The sequence below is a fragment of the Salmo salar genome, chromosome ssa03 (genome assembly GCF_905237065.1).
Source record: "Salmo salar chromosome ssa03, Ssal_v3.1, whole genome shotgun sequence".
Lineage (NCBI taxonomy): Eukaryota > Metazoa > Chordata > Actinopteri > Salmoniformes > Salmonidae > Salmo > Salmo salar.
Window position 1 is genome coordinate 22,118,891 of NC_059444.1, and position 20,967 is coordinate 22,139,857.

The 20,967-nt window shown below is 42.9% G+C and overlaps 1 protein-coding gene across 1 annotated transcript in view; it reads left to right on the forward strand.

The window, feature by feature from the left end:
- Nucleotides 1-20,967, forward strand: part of dip2ca (disco-interacting protein 2 homolog Ca) — a 235,633-nt gene that overhangs the window by 182,281 nt on the left and 32,385 nt on the right. The window contains 11 exon segments of the mRNA XM_014190736.2: nt 178-301; nt 1,627-1,736; nt 9,524-9,626; nt 10,129-10,193; nt 10,699-10,792; nt 11,114-11,233; nt 14,352-14,466; nt 16,202-16,341; nt 18,822-18,958; nt 19,316-19,524; nt 20,162-20,276. Coding sequence (XP_014046211.2) covers nt 178-301; nt 1,627-1,736; nt 9,524-9,626; nt 10,129-10,193; nt 10,699-10,792; nt 11,114-11,233; nt 14,352-14,466; nt 16,202-16,341; nt 18,822-18,958; nt 19,316-19,524; nt 20,162-20,276 — 1,332 coding nt within the window.

The window sequence follows — 20,967 nt, forward strand, 5'->3', positions numbered from 1 at the left end:
TGATATCACTGTTTTTCTAAAGTAATATACCCTCTTAAAAGTCGTAAAACATCAGATAAAAAGACAATGTGTGTATAGAGAATATAAAATACACCTAATTAATGTGCAATATGAAAACAAAAGCAATGTTGACTGAGTCTTTCCTCCTTTGACCATCTTCTCTCTCTCTCTCTCCAGGATGCAGGGAGCCAGCAGATAGGCTTTCTGCTGGGGAGCTGTGGGGTGACGGTTGCCTTGACGAGTGACGCCTGCCATAAAGGCCTTCCCAAGAGCACCACAGGGGAGATCCCACAGTTCAAAGGTCAGCAACTGTGTCAAAGCATGTGACGCACCACCGCATGATGTGATCCTGTCATGCTGTCATATGTGATGCTGTGTCAGATGGTTTTCATAAGATACTACAGCCACAAAAACAGAATTCCAATATGGCTGTCTGTTCACCCATCACAGACTCATTGACTTGTATAGAGATAACCATTCCAGGAATTATATTTTAGTGTGTCTAAAGCAGCACGAGGTTCTGTAGTACCAGGGTGTATTGAAATGCAACACTGATATCAAACAGGTTTTTAGTTTGGTGATTTTATTGCTCCTCTCCAAAACAAATGAGAGACTTGGAATGGAAGGATAAGCAGGCAGAAGAGACGTGATTAAATAGGAGGGCAGGTTTGTTTTAGTACACATACTGCATATAGAATTGTTTAGTACACAGACTGCATATAGAATTGTTTAGTACACAGTAGCTGCATATAGAATGGTTTAGTACACAGTAGCTGCATATAGAATGGTTTTAGGACACAGTCGCTTCATATAGAATGGTTTAGTACACAGTAGCTGCATATAGAATGACCCACTGTGTGGGGAACAGAGCAGTCAGAGAGAGAGGGATGAGAGAAAGAGAGATGAGGGAGGGAGAGAGAGCTCAGTGTCATTTTTTTCCTTCATTTTAGGCAAGTCAGTTAAGAACAAATTCTTATTTACAATGACGGCCTACCCCGGCCAAACCCTAACCCGGGTGACGTTGGGCTAATTGTGCGCTGCCCTATGGCACTCCCAATCTTTGCCGGTTGTGATACAGCCTGGAATCAAACCAGGGTCTGTAGTGACGCCTCTAGTACTGAGATGCAGTGCCTTAGACCGCTGCACCACTCGGGAGCCCCATTGTGCATACTCCTCAGTATTGGCTTTATAAATAGAAACATGATGCCAACCAGTGGATTTAAAGCTGTTATTTTAGCATTGATGACATAAGTCAGGGCTGAATAGAGGGCTGGCTATGGAAACCCTACATACAATACTGGGACACAGCCTGGGTCAGGCCCAGGATGCGTCCCAAAAAGCCCCTTATGGGCCCTGGTCAAAAGTAGTGCACTACATACAGTAGGGACGCAAAACCCAGCATCAATCGGGATGAGTGCTCATTGATCGCTTCAGGGTAATCACTAGACTAGCTGTCTCCATTGGCTTCGGCTAATGGGGATCCTAATAAATCCAATCAAAATCACATCACATCAAATGGCAGATTGTGACTGGCTCTCTAATGCGTTGATTGTCTTTTCTTTGGTCTCGGTCCTAATAACTCTCTTTGATCTGTCTGTCTGTTTGTCTGTCTGTCTCTCCGTCCAGGCTGGCCAAAGCTACTGTGGTTTGTGACTGAATCTAAGCACTTATCCAAACCCCCCAGAGACTGGTTCCCCCATATCAAGGATGCAAATAACGACACAGCCTATATTGAGGTAACACACAGATCTGTTATGTCTTTGACTGCTTGTGCAACAACGTCAATGTTTTTCAGGATGTTCCCACCTTGTACCAAGATAAAGTTCATCACCACAATAATGTTGTTTTTGCTGTCTGGTTTCTTCTCCCATTGATTTTGACTGCTATTCCCCTGGGTCTGTTTAACAAGTATCTCACTCTTGACAACACAGAGTGATTGGATTGACTGAAGTCTATATTGTATATTATATATGTCTATATCATTCATAATACGAAGAGAGGTGTTGCTGTTATTGATTAACTACAGCTAGATCACGTATTATATGCTCTGCTAAGTGCACAGCTCTCATAGGGATGTCTAGGCTAACTGCAAACAGCAGTTGTTTGGTGTAATTGTCAATCGATCTGCTTGTGATTGCCGATCAATATGCTTCATGGGGTTTGATTATCATTGTCTGTCTGGCGATTGGATATTCAGTTGCTGCTTCTGTATGGGAGACAAAATGTATTTCCCAAATGACACCCTTTCCCCTACATAGTGCACTACTTTTGACCTGGGTCCTGGTCAAAGGTAGTGCACTATAAACGGAATAGCAAGACGCCCGAGACCAGTCAATCCAGTCAGATAATGTGATTTGTTTTCATTTAGTTTGGCTCTTTTTACTCAGCCAGGCGGTAATTAAACCAGAGGCGTAGATATTCTATGTTGATTGTGAAGTGAGTGAAAAGATCACAATTAAATAGAGAGAAGAAGATGATGGAACATCATTGGAGCAGACTTCCGGGATTGTCTGCATCCAAAATGGCACCTTATTCCCTATACCATTGGGGGCGCGGCCCTGAGCCAGACCCTGAGCTCATCTGTGTGACTTGTTTGTTTATAGTTATATCGCTCAGTTTTCTTTTGTTTTTTCTAAATCCAAGCGAGTTGCAAGTTTGAAAGTGGATTGTACGGGGCATGTGTGACCTTCTTAATCCTAATCGGTGTAATATGAGGAAAACTTTCCAATCACTACCGGAGGTTGTATGGATTCCATTAGTACATCAACCACCATCACCTACTCCCCTGCGTTTCTGCTCTCTTTCCCAGATAAAACTAACTTTCTCCAAAACAGCATTGCCTTGCCTGATGGTTGTTCTACAAAGTCAAAAAGGGAAACCAAGAAGAAGCGAGGCTCAAGAGGTGGTGTTAGGAACAGGCTATGGAGGCGGGGAAGCTGGCACCCGCCCCCGGTGACCACCCTGTCAAATGTGACGTCACTAAATAATAACCTGGAAGAGTTAGCAGCGAGGGCTGAATTTGAAGACTTTAGGAGAAGTAATTGAATCTGCTTTACAGAAACGTGGCTCAAGCAGGACAATATTGATGTGAACATTGATGGATACACTGTCATTAGAGCAGATGGAGACAAAACAACGTCACCTAAATCAATAGGCGGGGGGGGGGGGCTATGTATCTCTGTAGATAATACTTGGGCCACGCAGTGTAATGTGATTGAACAAGTGTGCACCAGAGACAGATTCTTGTTGTATCATTCAGGCCATTCTATCTACCACGTGAGTTTGGACAGATTACCATTACTCTGGCCTATGTGCCTGGACCTAACAATAAGGAAGCTGCTGACAGGATTACAGACTGTTTCAATGCTGCTCTTTCACGATCAGCTGACCAGACAGTATTTGTGCTTGGGGATTTTAATACGATCTCCCTTTCTGCGCACCTCCCCACTCTGCAACAGTACAATATGTCACCTGTCCAACTCGCTCAACTCACATCCTGGACCAGTGTTATGGCAACATAGAGGACGCATACAAGGCAGTGTGCAGAGCACCCATCAGGAAATCAGACCATAACGTTATCCATCTCCTACCGAGATACAGGCAGCAGGTGAAGCGTAAATAACCTGTAGAGAAATCCATTCCGGTGTGAACAGAGGAGAGTAGGGAGGAGCTCAAGGATTGCTTTGATGTCACACTGGGAGGTGTTCTTTGACTCGTGCAGGGATCCCCACGAGATGACTGACAGCACCACATCATACATCCAGTTCTGTAAGGATACTGTCATTAACACAAAAACTTTCGGAGTATTTCCCAACAACAAGCCCTGGGTAGCTAAGGACTTGAAAATGTGCCTCAATGAAAGGAAGTTTGCTTTCCTGAAAGGAGATACTGATGCTGTAAAGGAGAAAGAAAATTAATTCAGGTCAAAAATGTGGAAAGCTAAAAAGGACTTCAAGGATGAAGTAGAGCAGAGGTTCTGTCCAGCCAATCCAAGACAAGCATGGGAAGGGCTTAATGCAATGGAAAGGAAAAGAGGGAACAATACAGTTGCAGACTGTTCATCCTTTGTAAATGACCTTAACTGTTTCTATGAAAGATTTGGCACCGTCGATTTCAAAGATGAATGTAAATAAATATGTGAGAGCATCCCCAAATCCTCTCCTGTCCACATAACAAAGGTGGCTTCATGCTTGTCACATATTGAGCCACACAAAGCAACGGGCCCAGACGGTCTACTGGACAAGGTACTGAAGGTCTGCGCCGACCAGCTCAAGGGAGTCTTCACATGACTGTTTCATCTCCTGCTCAGTACCTGCACAGTGCCAAACTCCTGAAGGTGTTGACCATTGTACCAGTCCCTAAGAAGTCAGGGGCCAAATCACCAAATGACTTTCTGGCCAAATGCATGGAAAGGGTTGTTAGTAAGCACCTTACCCTGTCCATAGCAGATCAACTGGACCCGTTACAGTTTGCCTATTAGTCACAGAGGTGGACTGAGGATGCTGCCCTGACCTTGGTGAACATGGTGGCTAGTCACCTCCAACATGCTAAATCATATCATCACAGAGAGGGACTGAGGATGCTGCCCTGACCTTGGTGAACATGGTGGCTAGTCACCTCCAACATGCTAAATCATATCATCACAGAGGTGGACTGAGGATGCTACCCTGACCTTGGTGAACATGGTGGCTAGTCACCTCCAACATGCTAAATCATATCATCACAGAGAGGGACTGAGGATGCTGCCCTGACCTTGGTGAACATGGTGGCTAGTCACCTCCAACATGCTAAATCATATCATCACAGAGAGGGACTGAGGATGCTACCCTGACCTTGGTGAACATGGTGGCTAGTCACCTCCAACATGCTAAATCATATCATCACAGAGGTGGACTGAGGATGCTACCCTGACCTTGGTGAACATGGTGGCTAGTCACCTCCAACATGCTAAATCATATCATCACAGAGGTGGACTGAGGATGCTGCCCTGACCTTGGTGAACATGGTGGCTAGTCACCTCCAACATGCTAAATCATATCATCACAGAGAGGGACTGAGGATGCTACCCTGACCTTGGTGAACATGGTGGCTAGTCACCTCCAACATGCTAAATCATATCATCACAGAGAGGGACTGAGGATGCTACCCTGACCTTGGTGAACATGGTGGCTAGTCACCTCCAACATGCTAAATCATATCATCACAGAGGGGGACTGAGGATGCTACCCTGACCTTGGTGAACATGGTGGCTAGTCACCTCCAACATGCTAAATCATATCATCACAGAGATGGACTGAGGATGCTACCCTGACCTTGGTGAACATGGTGGCTAGTCACCTCCAACATGCTAAATCATATCATCACAGAGAGGGACTGAGGATGCTACCCTGACCTTGGTGAACATGGTGGCTAGTCACCTCCAACATGCTAAATCATATCATCACAGAGGTGGACTGAGGATGCTACCCTGACCTTGGTGAATATGGTGGCTAGTCACCTCCAACATGCTAAATCATATGCACACATTTAATTTATTGATTTTAGTTCCGCTTTCAAGACAATGCAAATACACACACTTCCTCAAACGACTACTGGACCTGAATGTCAACGGAGGCCCCACGGGTTGGATCAAGGACTTTTTAACTGACCGCCCACAGAGTGTCCTCATGAATGGGGCCCTCTCTGATGAACTGACCCTGAACTCACCCAGGGCTGTGTCCTTTCACCGTTGTTGTTCTCTGTCTACACTAATGAGATGAAGAGCCAAGGAAACAATGTGAGCATTTTCAAGTACGCAGATGACATGGCTCTGGTGGGACTCTTTTTAAAGATGCTACGTCAGATGTGGACAGCTGTTTTAAACAGACCAACAACATTCAAGAATGGAATAGACAAAGGAGCTGATCATCAATGGCAACAACTTACCAATATCCCAACCACTGTCTCTGAATGACCAACAAGTGGAGGTGGTTGAGTGTTTTAAATACCTTGGGACACAAATTGATTGAACAAGCTGAGTTTTGACCAAGCTGAGTTTTACAGAGAATGCATACTATTTTTTTTAAAAGCAAACCAGCGCCTGTTTTTAATCAGGAAATGTAAGGAGTTTGGGGTCAGTCAAGATGTTCTGGAGAGGGTGTATAGCAGCTTGGTGGAGAGCATCCTCACGTTCATTATGACAGACTGGTATGGTAATCTGAGTGTGAGGAGCAAAAGCAAACTGACCAGAATAGTAAACACAGCCAGCAAAGTAATTAGTTGACCACAGGCACATTTGAGTAGTCTGTTCCGCAAGGCAACCAAAAAGAAGGCACTGGCTGTTGTTGGTGACCCCCCACACCATCTACACCCTCAGTTAAAGAGGCTTCTCTCTGGCCGACGCTTCAGAATGCCCATGGTCAAGAAGAACGTGTTCAAACATTAATTCGTTCCTTGTGCTGTTGGACTACTAAATGCAAAGTATATTTTGTCAGTATATTTACTTATCTATCCAGTGCAGTTGGGACAGCGGTCAGTTGTGAGTGAATGTATCAATGTCCTCGGTTTTCAGTGTATGCAACATGACTGGTTTAAATGTGTATGATGTGAGAATGTATGTGATCATTTTAATGGAAGGTGATGCCAAAGAAAAATGTCCATCCAGGATGGACAATAAAGTTTAATTCTACAGTATTATATAGTGCAGTACATATGACCAAAGCCCTAGTCAAAAGGTCCTGTGTGGCTCAGTTGGTAGAACATGGTGTTTGCAACACCAGGGTTGTGGGTTTGAGTCTCACGGGGGACCAGTACGGAGAAAAAAATGTATGAAATGAAATGTATGCATTCACTACTGTAAGTTGCTCTGGATAAGAGTGTCTGCTAAAATGACTAAAATGTAAATGTAAAAATGTAAAAGTAGTGCACTTTATAGGGAATAGGGTGCCATTTGGGATGGGTCCATTGTTTGTTGAAGTCTAGACAGAATCCAAAATTGCTGTAATCGGTAGTGATCTTTTTGGTACTTTTGGCATACTCAAGGTACTTTCCTACTCAGTCCACACATTTTTCTAGTCCTCTCCTTAGTCAAACAGACATTTACAAGATAAATGTTCAGCAATGGCTTACAAGAAATTGCCTCGTCAATTCTACAAAGGAAAATGTATCCAGAAATATATTTTGATCTGGACTTAGTCTTTTAGACAAATGGTTGTTTTCGTAGTCGTGCATCACTAGACATGTAAGGCTGAGCAGATATCTGGATATGCATCACTCTTCTCAATGTAATACTACTTCAGATAGTCTGTAAGATTTAGAGCATGAAGGTCTGTTATAATGACTAATGACTGGCTAACTTTTAAAGAGCGACTGCCCATAAAAAGCAACTTCTTGTTTTGAAAATCGCCTATGTGGCATTGATATGAGTCGTAAACATTTATTATCGTGCAAAAATTGACTACAAAGTGTAAATAGAATCATTTTGGTCATAAAGTCAGTCTCGTCCAAAACTGAGATTTGTGAGATGATAGGGGAAAACATTTTGTCACGGAATGAAGGGTAACACAACAGGTTTCCTTGGGTTGGGTTTATTTTAATCCTGCCCACAGCTGGCAGCACCCAAGTAATCATACATTCGTAGCGCAGCTGACCCGATCGTAATGCCCATGGTAAAAATTGATTTGACATACGATATCCCTATGGGGCTAGTTAGGGACCAATGCACATGGGACAATACCTTAAAAGGTCAATAGCTAAAAATGTCAATGACTTAACCTCAAACCAATTATAAATTGTAGAAATTCATATACAAATATTGAAAGCATTTAATCAGACAACTAAAAGATGTGCAACATGAAAATATTGTCCCATTTACATTGTGTAATTTGATGGTCCCTAACTATCCCCAGAGATAGGCTATCCAAAGTCAAACCAACTTTGCCATGGTCGCACACCAGCCGACTGAAGCTAATTGGCTAAATAATTTGGCTAACTCTTCCCACCTGCGAACACACGAGACACCCACATCAAACCACACCCCGAAACCAACTCCTGTTTTAATTCAGTCATGGCTGCTAGCATTTCTTAATGAACCAAGTCTAAAATGAGGCGAGATCAGGAAGTACAGTCCACCTTTAATATTTTTGTTCCATCTCCCTGTCTCTTAGTGCAGATTAAAAAATCTATGGTATAATCCATCTACATGTTGAGTGCTGTTCTCCCATTAGTTAGGTTGAGAAAAAATATACTGTGAATAATGAATGTTGCTGCTATTCATTCCTGAGGGTCCCAAATGGCCCCATATTCCCTATATAGCAGGGCTGTTCAATGTTGGTCCTGGAGGAACAAAACACTTCTGGTTTTCATCCTAAACTTCTAATCAGGGACTGATTCAATCAAGGGACACCAGGTGGGACACCAGGTGAGTGCAATTAACTACCAGGTAGAAACAAAAAACAGAAGTGTTTTGACCCTCCAGGACCAGATTTGAACAGCCCTGCTATATACTGTAGTGTACTACTTTTGACTAGGGTTCATAGGGCTCTGGTCAAAAGTAGTGCACTATGTAGGGAATAGGATGCATTTTGGGAGGTACCCTCAGACAGATGGAATGCTTGCTCTCTGTCTCTATCAATTCAGTTTCAATTCAATTTAATGGCTTTATTGGCATGGGAAACATATGTTTACATTGCCAAAACAAGTGAAATAGATAATTAACAAAAGTGAAATAAACAATAAAAAATGTACAGTAAACATTACACTCACAAAAGTTCCAAAAGAATAAAGACATTTCAAATGTCATATTATGAATATAATAACAGTGTTGTAATGATATGCAAATAGTTAAAGTAGAGAAGGAAAAATAAACAAGTATTTTTCTCTCTCTCTCTCTCTCTCTCTCTGTGCTCAGTCAGGCAGTGGCTGATGCTGACAGTAGTCTGTATAGTGTTTATGTTGTGTTGCTCTAAGCTAGCTCTGTGGTCGTTCATCAGACTGACTGGAGGAGACCTAGCCTAGACAGCACCATGGCTTTATTAGAGTGAACATTGTCATTCCGGTCCTCAGATCTAGTACTGTGTGTGTCTACTAGGACTGGGATGGGTCTGGTCTGAGAGACAGGATGTTACTGCCTGATTGTTAAAGGCAGAATTTGAGTTTCACAACATGGCAATAGCACTGCCCTAGGCAGAACACATCATCTGTTAAGAGGCATTATGGGTATTCTCAATACTAGCGACTGATAATTAATCAGATATATAACAGGAGTGGCTTTACAAGCAGTGTTTGAAATGAGCCATGGTTTGTCTGTACTGTAATTAGCAGGTGGCGTCTAATAACATGATCGTACAGTAGGTAGGGGAAATAATGGGCATTACAGCATATGTGTAATGATGGTCTGCGTTGCTGCTTTGTGACTGTGATACACAGCATCCTAACTCCTGCTCTCTGTCTCTCTCTCGCTCTCTCTGTGTGTGTCTGTCACTCTCTCGCTCTCTCTGTGTGTGTCTGTCGCTCTCTCCTCACCTCTTCCCTCTCTCACCTGCAGTATAAGACGTGTAAGGACGGCAGTGTGCTGGGAGTGACGGTGATGAGGATAGCTCTGCTGACTCACTGTCAGGCCCTCACCCAGTCCTGTGGATACACAGAAGGTGGGAGCCTGCAGCCGTCTCCGATAAGACATTCTACAGAAGTCATAGCACTAAGACTGCTATGGGAGACATAAAACATGCATTAGAGAAATACTTTTTCATTACAATTGGATTTTCTCTTGCCATCTTTCACTTGTCTGGGTGTTGTGCTTCTCACAACAGTCATTGGTCTAAACCCCATCTCTCACAGTAATGATCATGCATTGTGTACATAGAATCTAACATGTCATGTGTCTGGGTTACTGTTTGAGATGCCTATGTTGGATTAAACTCTTATGTGCTCTGTTATGTCTCTCTCTCTCTCTCGCTCTCTCTGCCTCTCTCACTCTGTGTCTCTCTCTCTCTCTCTCTGTGTCTCTGTGTCTCTCTCTCTCTGCCTCTCTGTCTCTGTGTCTCTCTCTCTGTCTCTCTCTCTCTCTGCCTCTGTGTCTCTGTGTCTCTCTCTCTGTCTCTCTGTCTCTCTGTCTCTCTCACTCTCTCTGTGTCTCTCTCTCCCCTGCAGCTGAGACCATAGTGAATGTATTAGACTTTAAGAAGGACGTGGGGCTGTGGCATGGTATTCTCACGGTGAGGACCTTCCAGCAGGGCTTTGATACACACACACGTCTGCACAGGGCTTAGAGGGCTCGTTAAAGATGATTATATTCTTACGATGTTTTCTTTGAGCACCATTTTGAAATGGGATTTATATTATCAGAGAGGATTTTTACCACTGTTTAAATGTGTTCTCCCAAATCCAATTATAAGGAACAGTGAATATATTCTAATGTGTAGCCACGGGGACTTTAGTCTCTGTTGTGTTAGAGCAATATAGTCTGCATCCCAAATGGCATCCTATTACCTATAGGGTGCACTACTTTTTACAATGGCCCATAAGGCTCTGTACTATAAAGGTGAAAGGGTTGCCGTTTGGGATGCATAGTGCATACACTAATTAATCAGAGTTTTAACCAATGAGATCTCATATCAGTTTTCCTAATTAGCCTCGAAGAATCCTGATAATTACCAGTCTTGATTGAGTCTTGACTTCCATGTAATAACGGCTCTGATTAATATGTCTCTCCTGTTGCAGAGTGTGATGAACATGATGCATGTTATCAGTATACCCTACTCACTGATGAAGGTCAACCCACTGTCCTGGATCCAGAAAGTGTGCCAATACAAAGGTCTGGATTCACCACCTCTCCATTCACTCAAGCTTCAGCTAATATACTGTAGATGCATGTGTATTTGACAATTGATATTGTTTAATAATATTGCTTTTTACTTGGTTGTAAGGATGGTTTCATGTACAGTTGAAACTGTTACTTCACTGTTAGCATTTTGATAACATTGGAGTAACATCAAAAGTGATATCTTCTGAATGTTATTGGGCTATTATAATAGCCCATAATACTGAACTTGCATTTTGACCACACTGATTGACTTCTTTTTTTTCTTCATGTGAACTGTCCTTAACCCTTCCCATGGTGTGATCCATCCCACAGCGAAGGTGGCATGTGTAAAGTCCAGGGACATGCACTGGGCCTTGGTGGCCCACAAGGACCAGAGGGACATCAACCTGAGCTCACTACGCATGCTGGTGGTGGCCGATGGATCCAACCCCTGTAAGACCACACTACTGTCTCTCTCACTCTGTCTCTCTCTCTCACTCTGTCTCTCTCTCTCAGTCTCTCTCTCTCACTCAGTCTCTCTGTCTTTCTCTGTCTCTCTCTCTCACTCAGTCTCTCTCTCTCACTCAGTCTCTCTCTCTCACTCAGTCTCTCTCTCTCTCACTCAGTCTCTCTCTCTCACTCAGTCTCTCTGTCTTTCTCTGTCTCGCTCTGCCTCTCTCTCTCTCACTCTGTCTCTCTGTCTCTCTTTCTCTCACTCTGTCTCTCTCTCTCACTCTGTCTCTCTCTCTCACTCAGTCTCTCTGTCTTTCTCTGTCTCGCTCTGCCTCTCTCTCTTTCTCTCACTCTGTCTTTCTCTGTCTCGCTCTGCCTCTTTCTCTCACTCTGTCTTTCTCTGTCTCGCTCTGCTCTCTCTCTCTCTCTTTCTCTCACTCTGTCTCTCTCTCGCTCTGCCTCTCTCTCTCTCTCTCTCTTTCTCTCACTCTGTCTCTCTGTCTCGCTCTGCCTCTCTCTCTCTGTCTCTCTGTCTCGCTCTGCCTCTCTCTCTCTGTCTTTCTCTCACTCTGTCTCTCTGTCTCGCTCTGCCTCTCTCTCTCTCTCTGTCTTTCTCTCACTCTGTCTCTCTGTCTCGCTCTGCCTCTCTCTCTCTGTCTCTCTGTCTCTCTCTGTCTCGCTCTGCCTCTCTCTCTCTCTCACTCTGTCTCTCTTTCTCTCACTCTGTCTTTCTCTGTCTCGCTCTGCATCTCTCTCTCTCTGTGTCTCTGTCTGTCTCTCTCTCTTACTCTCACTGTCTCTCTGTCTCGCTCTGCCTCTCTCTTTCTCACTCTCACTCTCTCTTTCTCTCTCTCACTCAGTCTCTGTCTTTCTCTGTCTCGCTCTGCCTCTCTCTCTCTCTCTCTGCTTTCTCTCACTCTGTCTCTCTGTCTCGTTCTGCCTCTCTCTCTCGCTCTCTCTCTCTCTCTCTCTCTCTCTCTCTCTCTCTCTCTGTGGCTCTGTCTCTCACTCTCACTGTCTCTCTGTCTTTCTCTGTCTCGCTCTGCCTCTCTCTTTCTCTCTCTCTCTCTCTAAAAATGAATTCTAGAAATGTATCAGATAGGGTAAAATATTGTGTCGAACTATAGTACTGTAACTCTGTCCATGTTCATGATGCAGGTCTCATAGAATGTCCCTTTGTCACCTAGGCTAAGTAGTCTTATACCTTTAGTCTTGATTCCGACTACAGGGACTTGTAATGAAGTATAATGTAACCAATATATAATTCACCAAGCAGCTGCCATGGAACCATTACAGTAATCTACCACTGCTGCTGTAAACACTAACACTACGTACCACTGCTACATTTGTATAGCTTAAGATGCAGTTGAAGTTGGAAGTTTACATACACTTAGGTTGGACTCATTAAAACAAATTTTTCAACCACTTCACAAATGTCTTGTTAACAAACTATAGTTTTGGCAAGTCAGGGAGGACATCGTACATGACACAAGTCATTTTTCCAACAATTGTTTACAGACAGATTATTTCACTTATCACAATTCCAGTGGGTCAGAAGTGTACATACACTAAATTGACTGTGCCTTTAATTTTCTGCAATTTTCCAAGCTGTTTATGTCATGGCTTTAGAAGCTTCTGATAGGCTAATTGACATAATTTGAGTCAATTGGAGGTGTACCTGTGGATGCATTTCAAGGCCTACCTTCAAACTCAGTGCCTCTTCGCTTGACATCATGGGAAAATCTAAATAAATCAGCCAAGACCTCAGAAAGAAATTTGTAGACCTCCACAAGTCTGGTTCATCCTTGGGAGCAATTTCCAAACGCCTGAAGGTACCACGTTCATCTGTACAAACAATAGTACGCAAGTATAAACACCATGGGACCACGCAGCCGTCATACCGCTCAGGAAGGAGATGCGTTCTGTCTCCTAGAGATGAACGTACTTTGGTGCGAAAAGTGCAAATCAATCTCAGAACAACAGCAAAGGACCTTGTGAAGATGCTGGAGGAAACGGGTACAAAAGTATCTATATCCACAGTAAAACGAGTCCTATATCGACATAACCTGAAAGGCCGCTCAGCAAGGAAGAAGCCACTGATCCAAAACCACCATTAAAAGCCACACTACGGTTTGCAACTGCACATGGGGACAAAGATCGTACTTTTTGGAGAAATGTCCTCTGGTCTGATGAAACAAAAGTAGAACTGTTTGGCCATAATGACCATCATTACGTTAGGAGGAAAAAGGGGGAGTCTTGCACGCCGACAATTTACAAACAATTTAAAGGCAATGCTACCAAATACTAATTGAGTGTATGTAAACTTCTGACCCACTGGGAATGTGATGAAAGAAATAAAATCTGAAATAAATCCTTATCTCTACTATTATTCTGACATTTCACATTCTTAAAATAAAGCGGTGATCCTAACTGACCTAACACAGGGAATTATTACAGGGATTAAATGTCAGGAATTGTGAAAAATTGAGTTTAAATGTATTTGGCTAAGGTGTATGTAAACTTCCGACTTCAACTGTACCTATGGGGAGGGTAAGGGTTGAGTAATGCTGTTCTTTTTCAATGCTTGCCTTATAAATGTGAATCTAAAGAATATAATTGAAAGGAACAAATGGGTTAGAATGGTTTAGAGGCAGTGAGATCTGGTAATGGAAGGCAGTGGAATTGGATAATGTAATTTGATAATGAACAGTATGTGTGCTCAGCATCTGAACTCAGCCTGACAGGGTTATGGTGGCGCTGACAAGCAGTGCAAGCATGGAGCAAATCAACTCTGCCACAGCAATTAACCTGCAATTAACCTGCTGTAACAGTTGTCCACATAATCAAACAATGCTGACATGTTAGATTGGTATAATGTATTGGATTGGAGTTTTCCTCCCCTCGCACAGGAGCAAAATCTATTGCTTCCAACCCACTCGAAAACCGCACAACTTAAATTTGAATGAGCTAGTCTGTCAATAAATCAGTCTGTAGTAGCAGGATTAGGATATCTGTTTGTCCTTCAACATTGACTCTTAACTTATGTTATCTTTCTCTGTCTTCTTCTCTCTCATCCCTCTCTCTCTTTGTCTCTCCCCTCTCTCTTCCTCTCTCTCAGGGTCCATCTCGTCGTGTGATGCGTTCCTCAATGTCTTCCAGAGTAAGGGGCTGAAGCCGGAGGTTATCTGTCCCTGTGCCAGCTCTCCAGAGGCCCTCACTGTAGCCATCAGGAGGTACACACACACACACACACACACACTCGTTGGTATTAACTTATATGCTCTTAAAACAAAAACTCTTATGTTTACTGTCCTGTGGTATTTCAAGGTCAGTGTTTGTTCATCCATCTGTTACATAGTGTAGCTCAACTTCAAATAGCCACTGCGTACACAAACGAGGGCAAGTTTAATTCACTTTTTCCTGTCATTTGAGATTTCACTCCCTGCTCTTGATTATGACACTGTAAAATGCTCCCTGTGTGCGCCACATGCATCTTGCCGTTATGGGTACTGTGGCAATTACATGATTTTATTTCCAGCAAACACAGCTTCAAACTCACAAATCTAATAAATGGCATGCCAATAAAACATATGGCAGTTTCTCTTCTGTTGCGCAGACACACATACAGACACACATACGGACACACATACAGACACACACGCACGGACACACACGCAGTAACTCTAATGAAAGCACCCCCATTGTGGCGTTGTCCTGTTTTTTTTATGACCCTCCGTTGTCCCATGGGCGTTGAGCATCGGGAACAGCCACAGCTCTAGCCCTCTAATTGGCTGTTGTTTGAATGGGATGAAGGTTTTGATTGGTGGATGTGTATTTTTGGACTTGTTGATAGTGGCACTACACTGTGGCTGACCCTGGTTCTGAACCCAAGCTCTCTGTGTATATTGTCCTTCTAGATTAATCACTTTTTGACCACACCCCTTTTCTGACCACTTCTACCACGGGAAAACATGTATGGAAGATTTTGTTTAAATAAAAAGGGTGTGGTCAAAAAGTGAATGAATTCATATAGAACCCCCATGTAGGTATTTACTGAATTCATATAGAACGACCATGTAGGTATTTACTGAATTCATATATAATGACCATATAGGTATCTACTGAATTCATATAGAACGACCATATAGGTATCTACTGAATTCGTATAGAACGACCATATAGGTATCTACTGAATTCATATAGAACGACCATATAGGTATGTACTGAATTCATATAGAACGACCATATAGGTATGTACTGAATTCATATAGAACGACCATGTAGGTATTTACTGAATTCATATAGAACGACCATGTAGGTATTTACTGAATTCATATAGAACGACCATATAGGTATCTACTGAATTCATATAGAACGACCATATAGGTATCTACTGAATTCATATAGAACGACCATATAGGTATCTACTGAATTCATATAGAACGACCATATAGGTATGTACTGAATTCATATAGAACGACCATATAGGTATGTACTGAATTCATATAGAACGACCATGTAGGTATTTACTGAATTCATATATAATGACCATATAGGTATCTACTGAATTCATATAGAACGACCATATAGGTATCTACTGAATTCATATAGAACGACCATATAGGTATGTACTGAATTCATATAGAACGACCATATAGGTATGTACTGAATTCATATAGAACGACCATATAGGTATGTACTGAATTCATATAGAACGACCATATAGGTATGTACTGAATTCATATAGAACGACCATATAGGTATGTACTGAATTCATATAGAGCGACCATATAGGTATCTACTGAATTCATATAGAACGACCATATAGGTATCTACTGAATTCATATAGAGCGACCATATAGGTATCTACTGAATCCGTATGTCTACCAGGGTCAATGAGATATGCAGAAGACACATTTCTGTTGCTCATTGAGTAAATGGACAATAAAGTAATCATCTTCTTAATAGGCCGACAGACGACAGTAACCAGCCCCCGGGGAGAGGAGTACTGTCCATGCAGGGTCTGAGTCACGGGGTCATCAGGGTGGACTCTGAGGAGAAGCTGTCTGTTCTCACCCTGCAGGACGTGGGCACCGCCATGCCAGGAGGTAAGCAAGGGTAGAAATGCCAAGGTTTCCAGAAATCCTGGTTGGTAGATTCCCAGCATCAGATGAGAATAAGATGGAAATCTGGTAACCTGCAACATGTATTTCTGAAAACCTGGGAATTTCTGGAAAGTTACTAGAGATTATGCAACCCTACAACAAACACACCAACACACACAATAACTTGATGTATGCCTGATTCAGCCAAAAATGATTCCTTTGATATCCACATTTTGAGATAGAGCAGAAGTTATTATTTATCCCGATAATGAGTTTCCATTTAATGGAATCTTGTTTTCCATTCAAAAATCCTGGCATTACTCACAGAAGCCTCATAAGTGACCGGCAAGACCACGTATAAAGAAGATATACTGACCCATACAAAGTAAAAATATAATAAAGCTTAATCTGAGCTTTCCACAGCGAAGAGCAGCCTACTTTTCTAGGAGTGTTTTTATTGTGATCTGACTTAGTGGGAGGGTTGGATACAGAGGGGGACTCCCAAATGCCCCCCTATTCCCTACATAGTGCACTACTTTTGACCAGAGCACTTTGGGCTCTACAGTTGAAGTTTACATACACCTTAGCCAAAAACATTTAAACTCAGTTTTTCACAATTCCTGACATTTAATCCTAGTAAAAATTCCCTGTCTTAGGTCAGTTAGGATCACCACTTTATTTTAAGAATGTGAAATGTCTGAATAATAGTAGAGAGAATGATTTATTTCAGCTTTTATTTCTTTCATCACATTCCCAGTGGGTCAGAAGTTTACATACACTCAATTAGTATTTGGTAGTATTGCCTTTAAATTGTTTAACTTGGGTCAAACGTTTCGGGTAGCCTTCCACAAGCGTCCCACAATAATTTGGGTGAATTTTGTGCCCATTCCTCCTGACAGAGCTGGTGTAACTGAGTCAAGTTTGTAGGATCCTTGCTCGCACACACTTTTTCAGTTCTGCCCATACATTTTCTATAAGATTGAGGTCAGGGCTTTGTGATGGCCACTCCAATACCTTGACTTTGTTGTCCTTAAGCCATTTTGCCACAACTTTGGAAGTATGCTTGGGGTCATTGTCCATTTGGAAGACCCATTTGCGACCAAGCTTTAACTTCCTGACTGATGTCTTGAGATGTTGCTTCAATATATCCACATCATTTTTCATCCTCATAATGCCATTTATTGCACCAGTCCCTCCTTCTGCAAAGCAGCCCCACAACATGATGCTGCCACCCCCGTGCTTCACGGTTGGGATGGTGTTCCTCAGCTTGCAAGCCTCCCCCTTTTTCCTCCAAACATAACAATGGTCATTATGGCCAAACCAGTTCTACTTTTGTTTCATCAGACCAGAGGACATTTCTATATTTGCATACTATTGTTTGTACAGATGAACATGGTACCTTCAGGCGTTTGGAAATTGCTCCCAAGGATGAACCAGACTTGTGGAGGTCTACAAAAAAACATTCTGAGGTCTTGGCTGATTTCTTTAGATTTTCCCATGATGTCAAGCAAAGAGGCACTGAGTTTGAAGGTAGGCCTTGAAATACATCCACAGATACACCTCCAATTGACTCAAATGATGTCAGTTAGCCTTTCAGAAGCTTCTAAAGCCATGACATCATTTTCTGGAATTTTCCAAGCTGTTTAAAGGCACAGTCAACTTAGTGTATGTAAACTTCTGACCCACTGGAATTGTGATACAGTGAATTATAAGTGAAATAATCTGTCTGTAAACAATTGTTGGAAAAATTATTTGTGTCATGCACAAAGTAGATGTCCTAACAAGAAATTTGTGGAGTGGCTGAAAAACGAGTTTTAATGACTCTAACCTAAGTGTATGTAAACTTCTGACTTCCACTGTATATAAGGAAATAGGGTGTGTAGTGGTTTCTAGAGACCAGAGGGTCACATCTTCCCCTGCATGTGGTGCCCAGATGAGTGTCTGACTGCTCTGATAGTAGTCTATATAGGACCTCTACACCCACACAGAGACCCTGCAGCCATGACCCAGGGGCCCGGGCCCTCCCTACCACCTCCCTAACCCTGTCTTAACCTGTCTCCTACCAGCAAAAGATAAGGGTGAATGTTACCACCTCACCTACCGTCTGTTAAGGGCTTCCTGGAAGTGTGTTGATGTGGTCTTGAAGCACCCAACACCTTTCTACTGTCCTCTCCACCTCTGAACACACCAGGCTTGCGTCACAAATGCCACCCTATTCCTATAAAGGGCACTATAAGGCTCTGGTCAAAAGTAGTGCACTTAATGAGGAAAGGGTGCCATTTTGGACTTACCCTCAGTTTCCTCAGCTTTGTGCTGCAGAGTAATACAGTGACTATATAATGAAGTGCACTTGGCTCGATCAGGATCAAGGGAGGTAGCTGGGCCACTTCTCCAAACTCTCTTCTCTCTCTGCTATTTGCTAATAAACTGTTGGCCTCAATCTCTCCCCTCTTTTTTTCCCTCCTCTTTTTAATTTCTTGCAGCTCTCATGTGCGTCGTGAAACCAGATGGGGTTCCGCAGTTATGTAAAACAGATGAGATCGGGGAGCTGTGTGTGTGTTCTGTCGCCACGGGGACTTCGTACTACGGTCTCTCAGGCATGACCAAGAACACCTTTGAGGTAAGGTATAACAGCATGGGGCTATGGGTTGAGCTCCCCCTGGGTCCTGGCTAGGGACAAATGAACCTCCTGGGGATTGACTCTTACAACTGCTGTTGCTTCCGTAGTCTGAAAAACATATTCACAATTCCTCAAGTGCACTTTAATCCATTATTGGAGAGAGACTCATTTAATGGAATTGCACCCATATGTGATTTGTTAGGTCATTCATGAATTTGTTTTATTTAGCCATTGGGCTAATTTAACCATTACTTTATCCACCTGAATTTCAGGGATTGTGTGTGATGCTTGTGTGTGTATTGCAGGTTTTTATGAGTGTGATAAACAAATGTGTTTGTGTGTGTCTGTGTACTCTAGGTGTTCCCCATGAACAGTGTTGGGGCTCCCATCAGTGAGTACCCCTTCACCAGGACAGGCTTACTGGGCTTCGTGGGTCCTGGGGGGCTGTGCTTCATCGCTGGCAAGATGGACGGCCTTATGGTGGTGGGGGGAAGGAGGCACAACGCTGATGACATCGTGGCTACAGCCCTGGCTGTGGAGCCCATGAAGTTTGTCTATAGGGGAAGGTGGGTTCTAATCCATCTGTTGTGTGTATATAGCGACAGGAGTTTTCCTGAACATGTGACCTGATCAGGTAAGCCTCTGGGCCCTAGATATAGGTTATAGAATAGACTCTGGGCCCTAGATATAGGTTGTAGAATAGACTCTGGGCCCTAGATATAGGTTATAGAATAGACTCTGGGCCCTAGATATAGGTTATAGAATAGACTCTGGGCCCTAGATATAGGTTATAGAATAGACTCTGGGCCCTAGATATAGGTTATAGAATAGACTCTGGGCCCTAGATATAGGTTATAGAATAGACTCTGGGCCCTAGATATAGGTTATAGAATAGACTCTGGGCCCTAGATATAGGTTATAGAATAGACTCTGGGCCCTAGATATAGGTTATATTTGTTGATCAAGTCAAGTGGGCTGGTAAAACTCCTGACACTACTTAATGAATAAAGTATGGTGATTGTAGCTGATTAATTGATGTTGTGTGTCTCTGCTAATGCTGTGTTGGTAACAGTATTGGTCTCTGTCTCTCTGTCTCTCTGTGCTCCAGGATAGCAGTGTGCTAACAATGTTGGTCTCATAGAGATCATATAAGTCATTCTGTATGTAATTCTATGGTCAGTCTCCTGTCTCTCTGTGCTCCAGGATAGCAGTGTTCTCCATCACTGTGTTACATGATGAGAGGATCGTGGTGGTGGCAGAGCAGAGACCTGATTCTACAGAGGAGGACAGCTTTCAGTGGATGAGTAGAGTGCTGCAGGTACACACACACACACACCAGTAGACTGATTTAAAGCCCTGTACTGTAACCCAGCCCTCTAGGTTCTTGTCCATTGCTAAAGAGACTGTGGTTCACTATTAAAGCTTTCTGCAGCTTTATGATTGCAGTAAAAACAAAGACATTTTCTCTTCCTCTTGATCCAGTTACACATGGCCTTGATGTCTGTACTTTCTTTACCACTTTTATGTAGCCATATCTAATCCCCTAGTTCCACTTAAGTCGAATGTTCACTTAGTCATGTATTGATGTCAATGGGAGACCAAGTGAGAATTTAACTTAAGTGGCAGTTAGGATTTGCCCATTAGCCGTACTTTGCATGCCTCAAACACTAACAATCACTGTTCCTCCACATACAGGCGATATATGGTATGTCTTTACTGCTGTAGGTCTATCTGATTGTGTCACAAATGGCACACTATTCCCGATATAATGCACTCCATTTGACCAGAGGCCTATGGGGCACACATCACCCTAAATCCCAGACCACACAGGAAGATGTCCATCAACATTTTTGTGACAGTGTCAGTTCAGATACAGTGCATACCATATGCCACTGTAATTGTCTTGAACATCCATAGTAAACAGTTGTATTCTTTCTCGAAATGGGAGTTCCTTGAGTTTTCCAGCCGTAGCCTGCCTAGGCTATATGCCTATGGTTGAAATCAACACA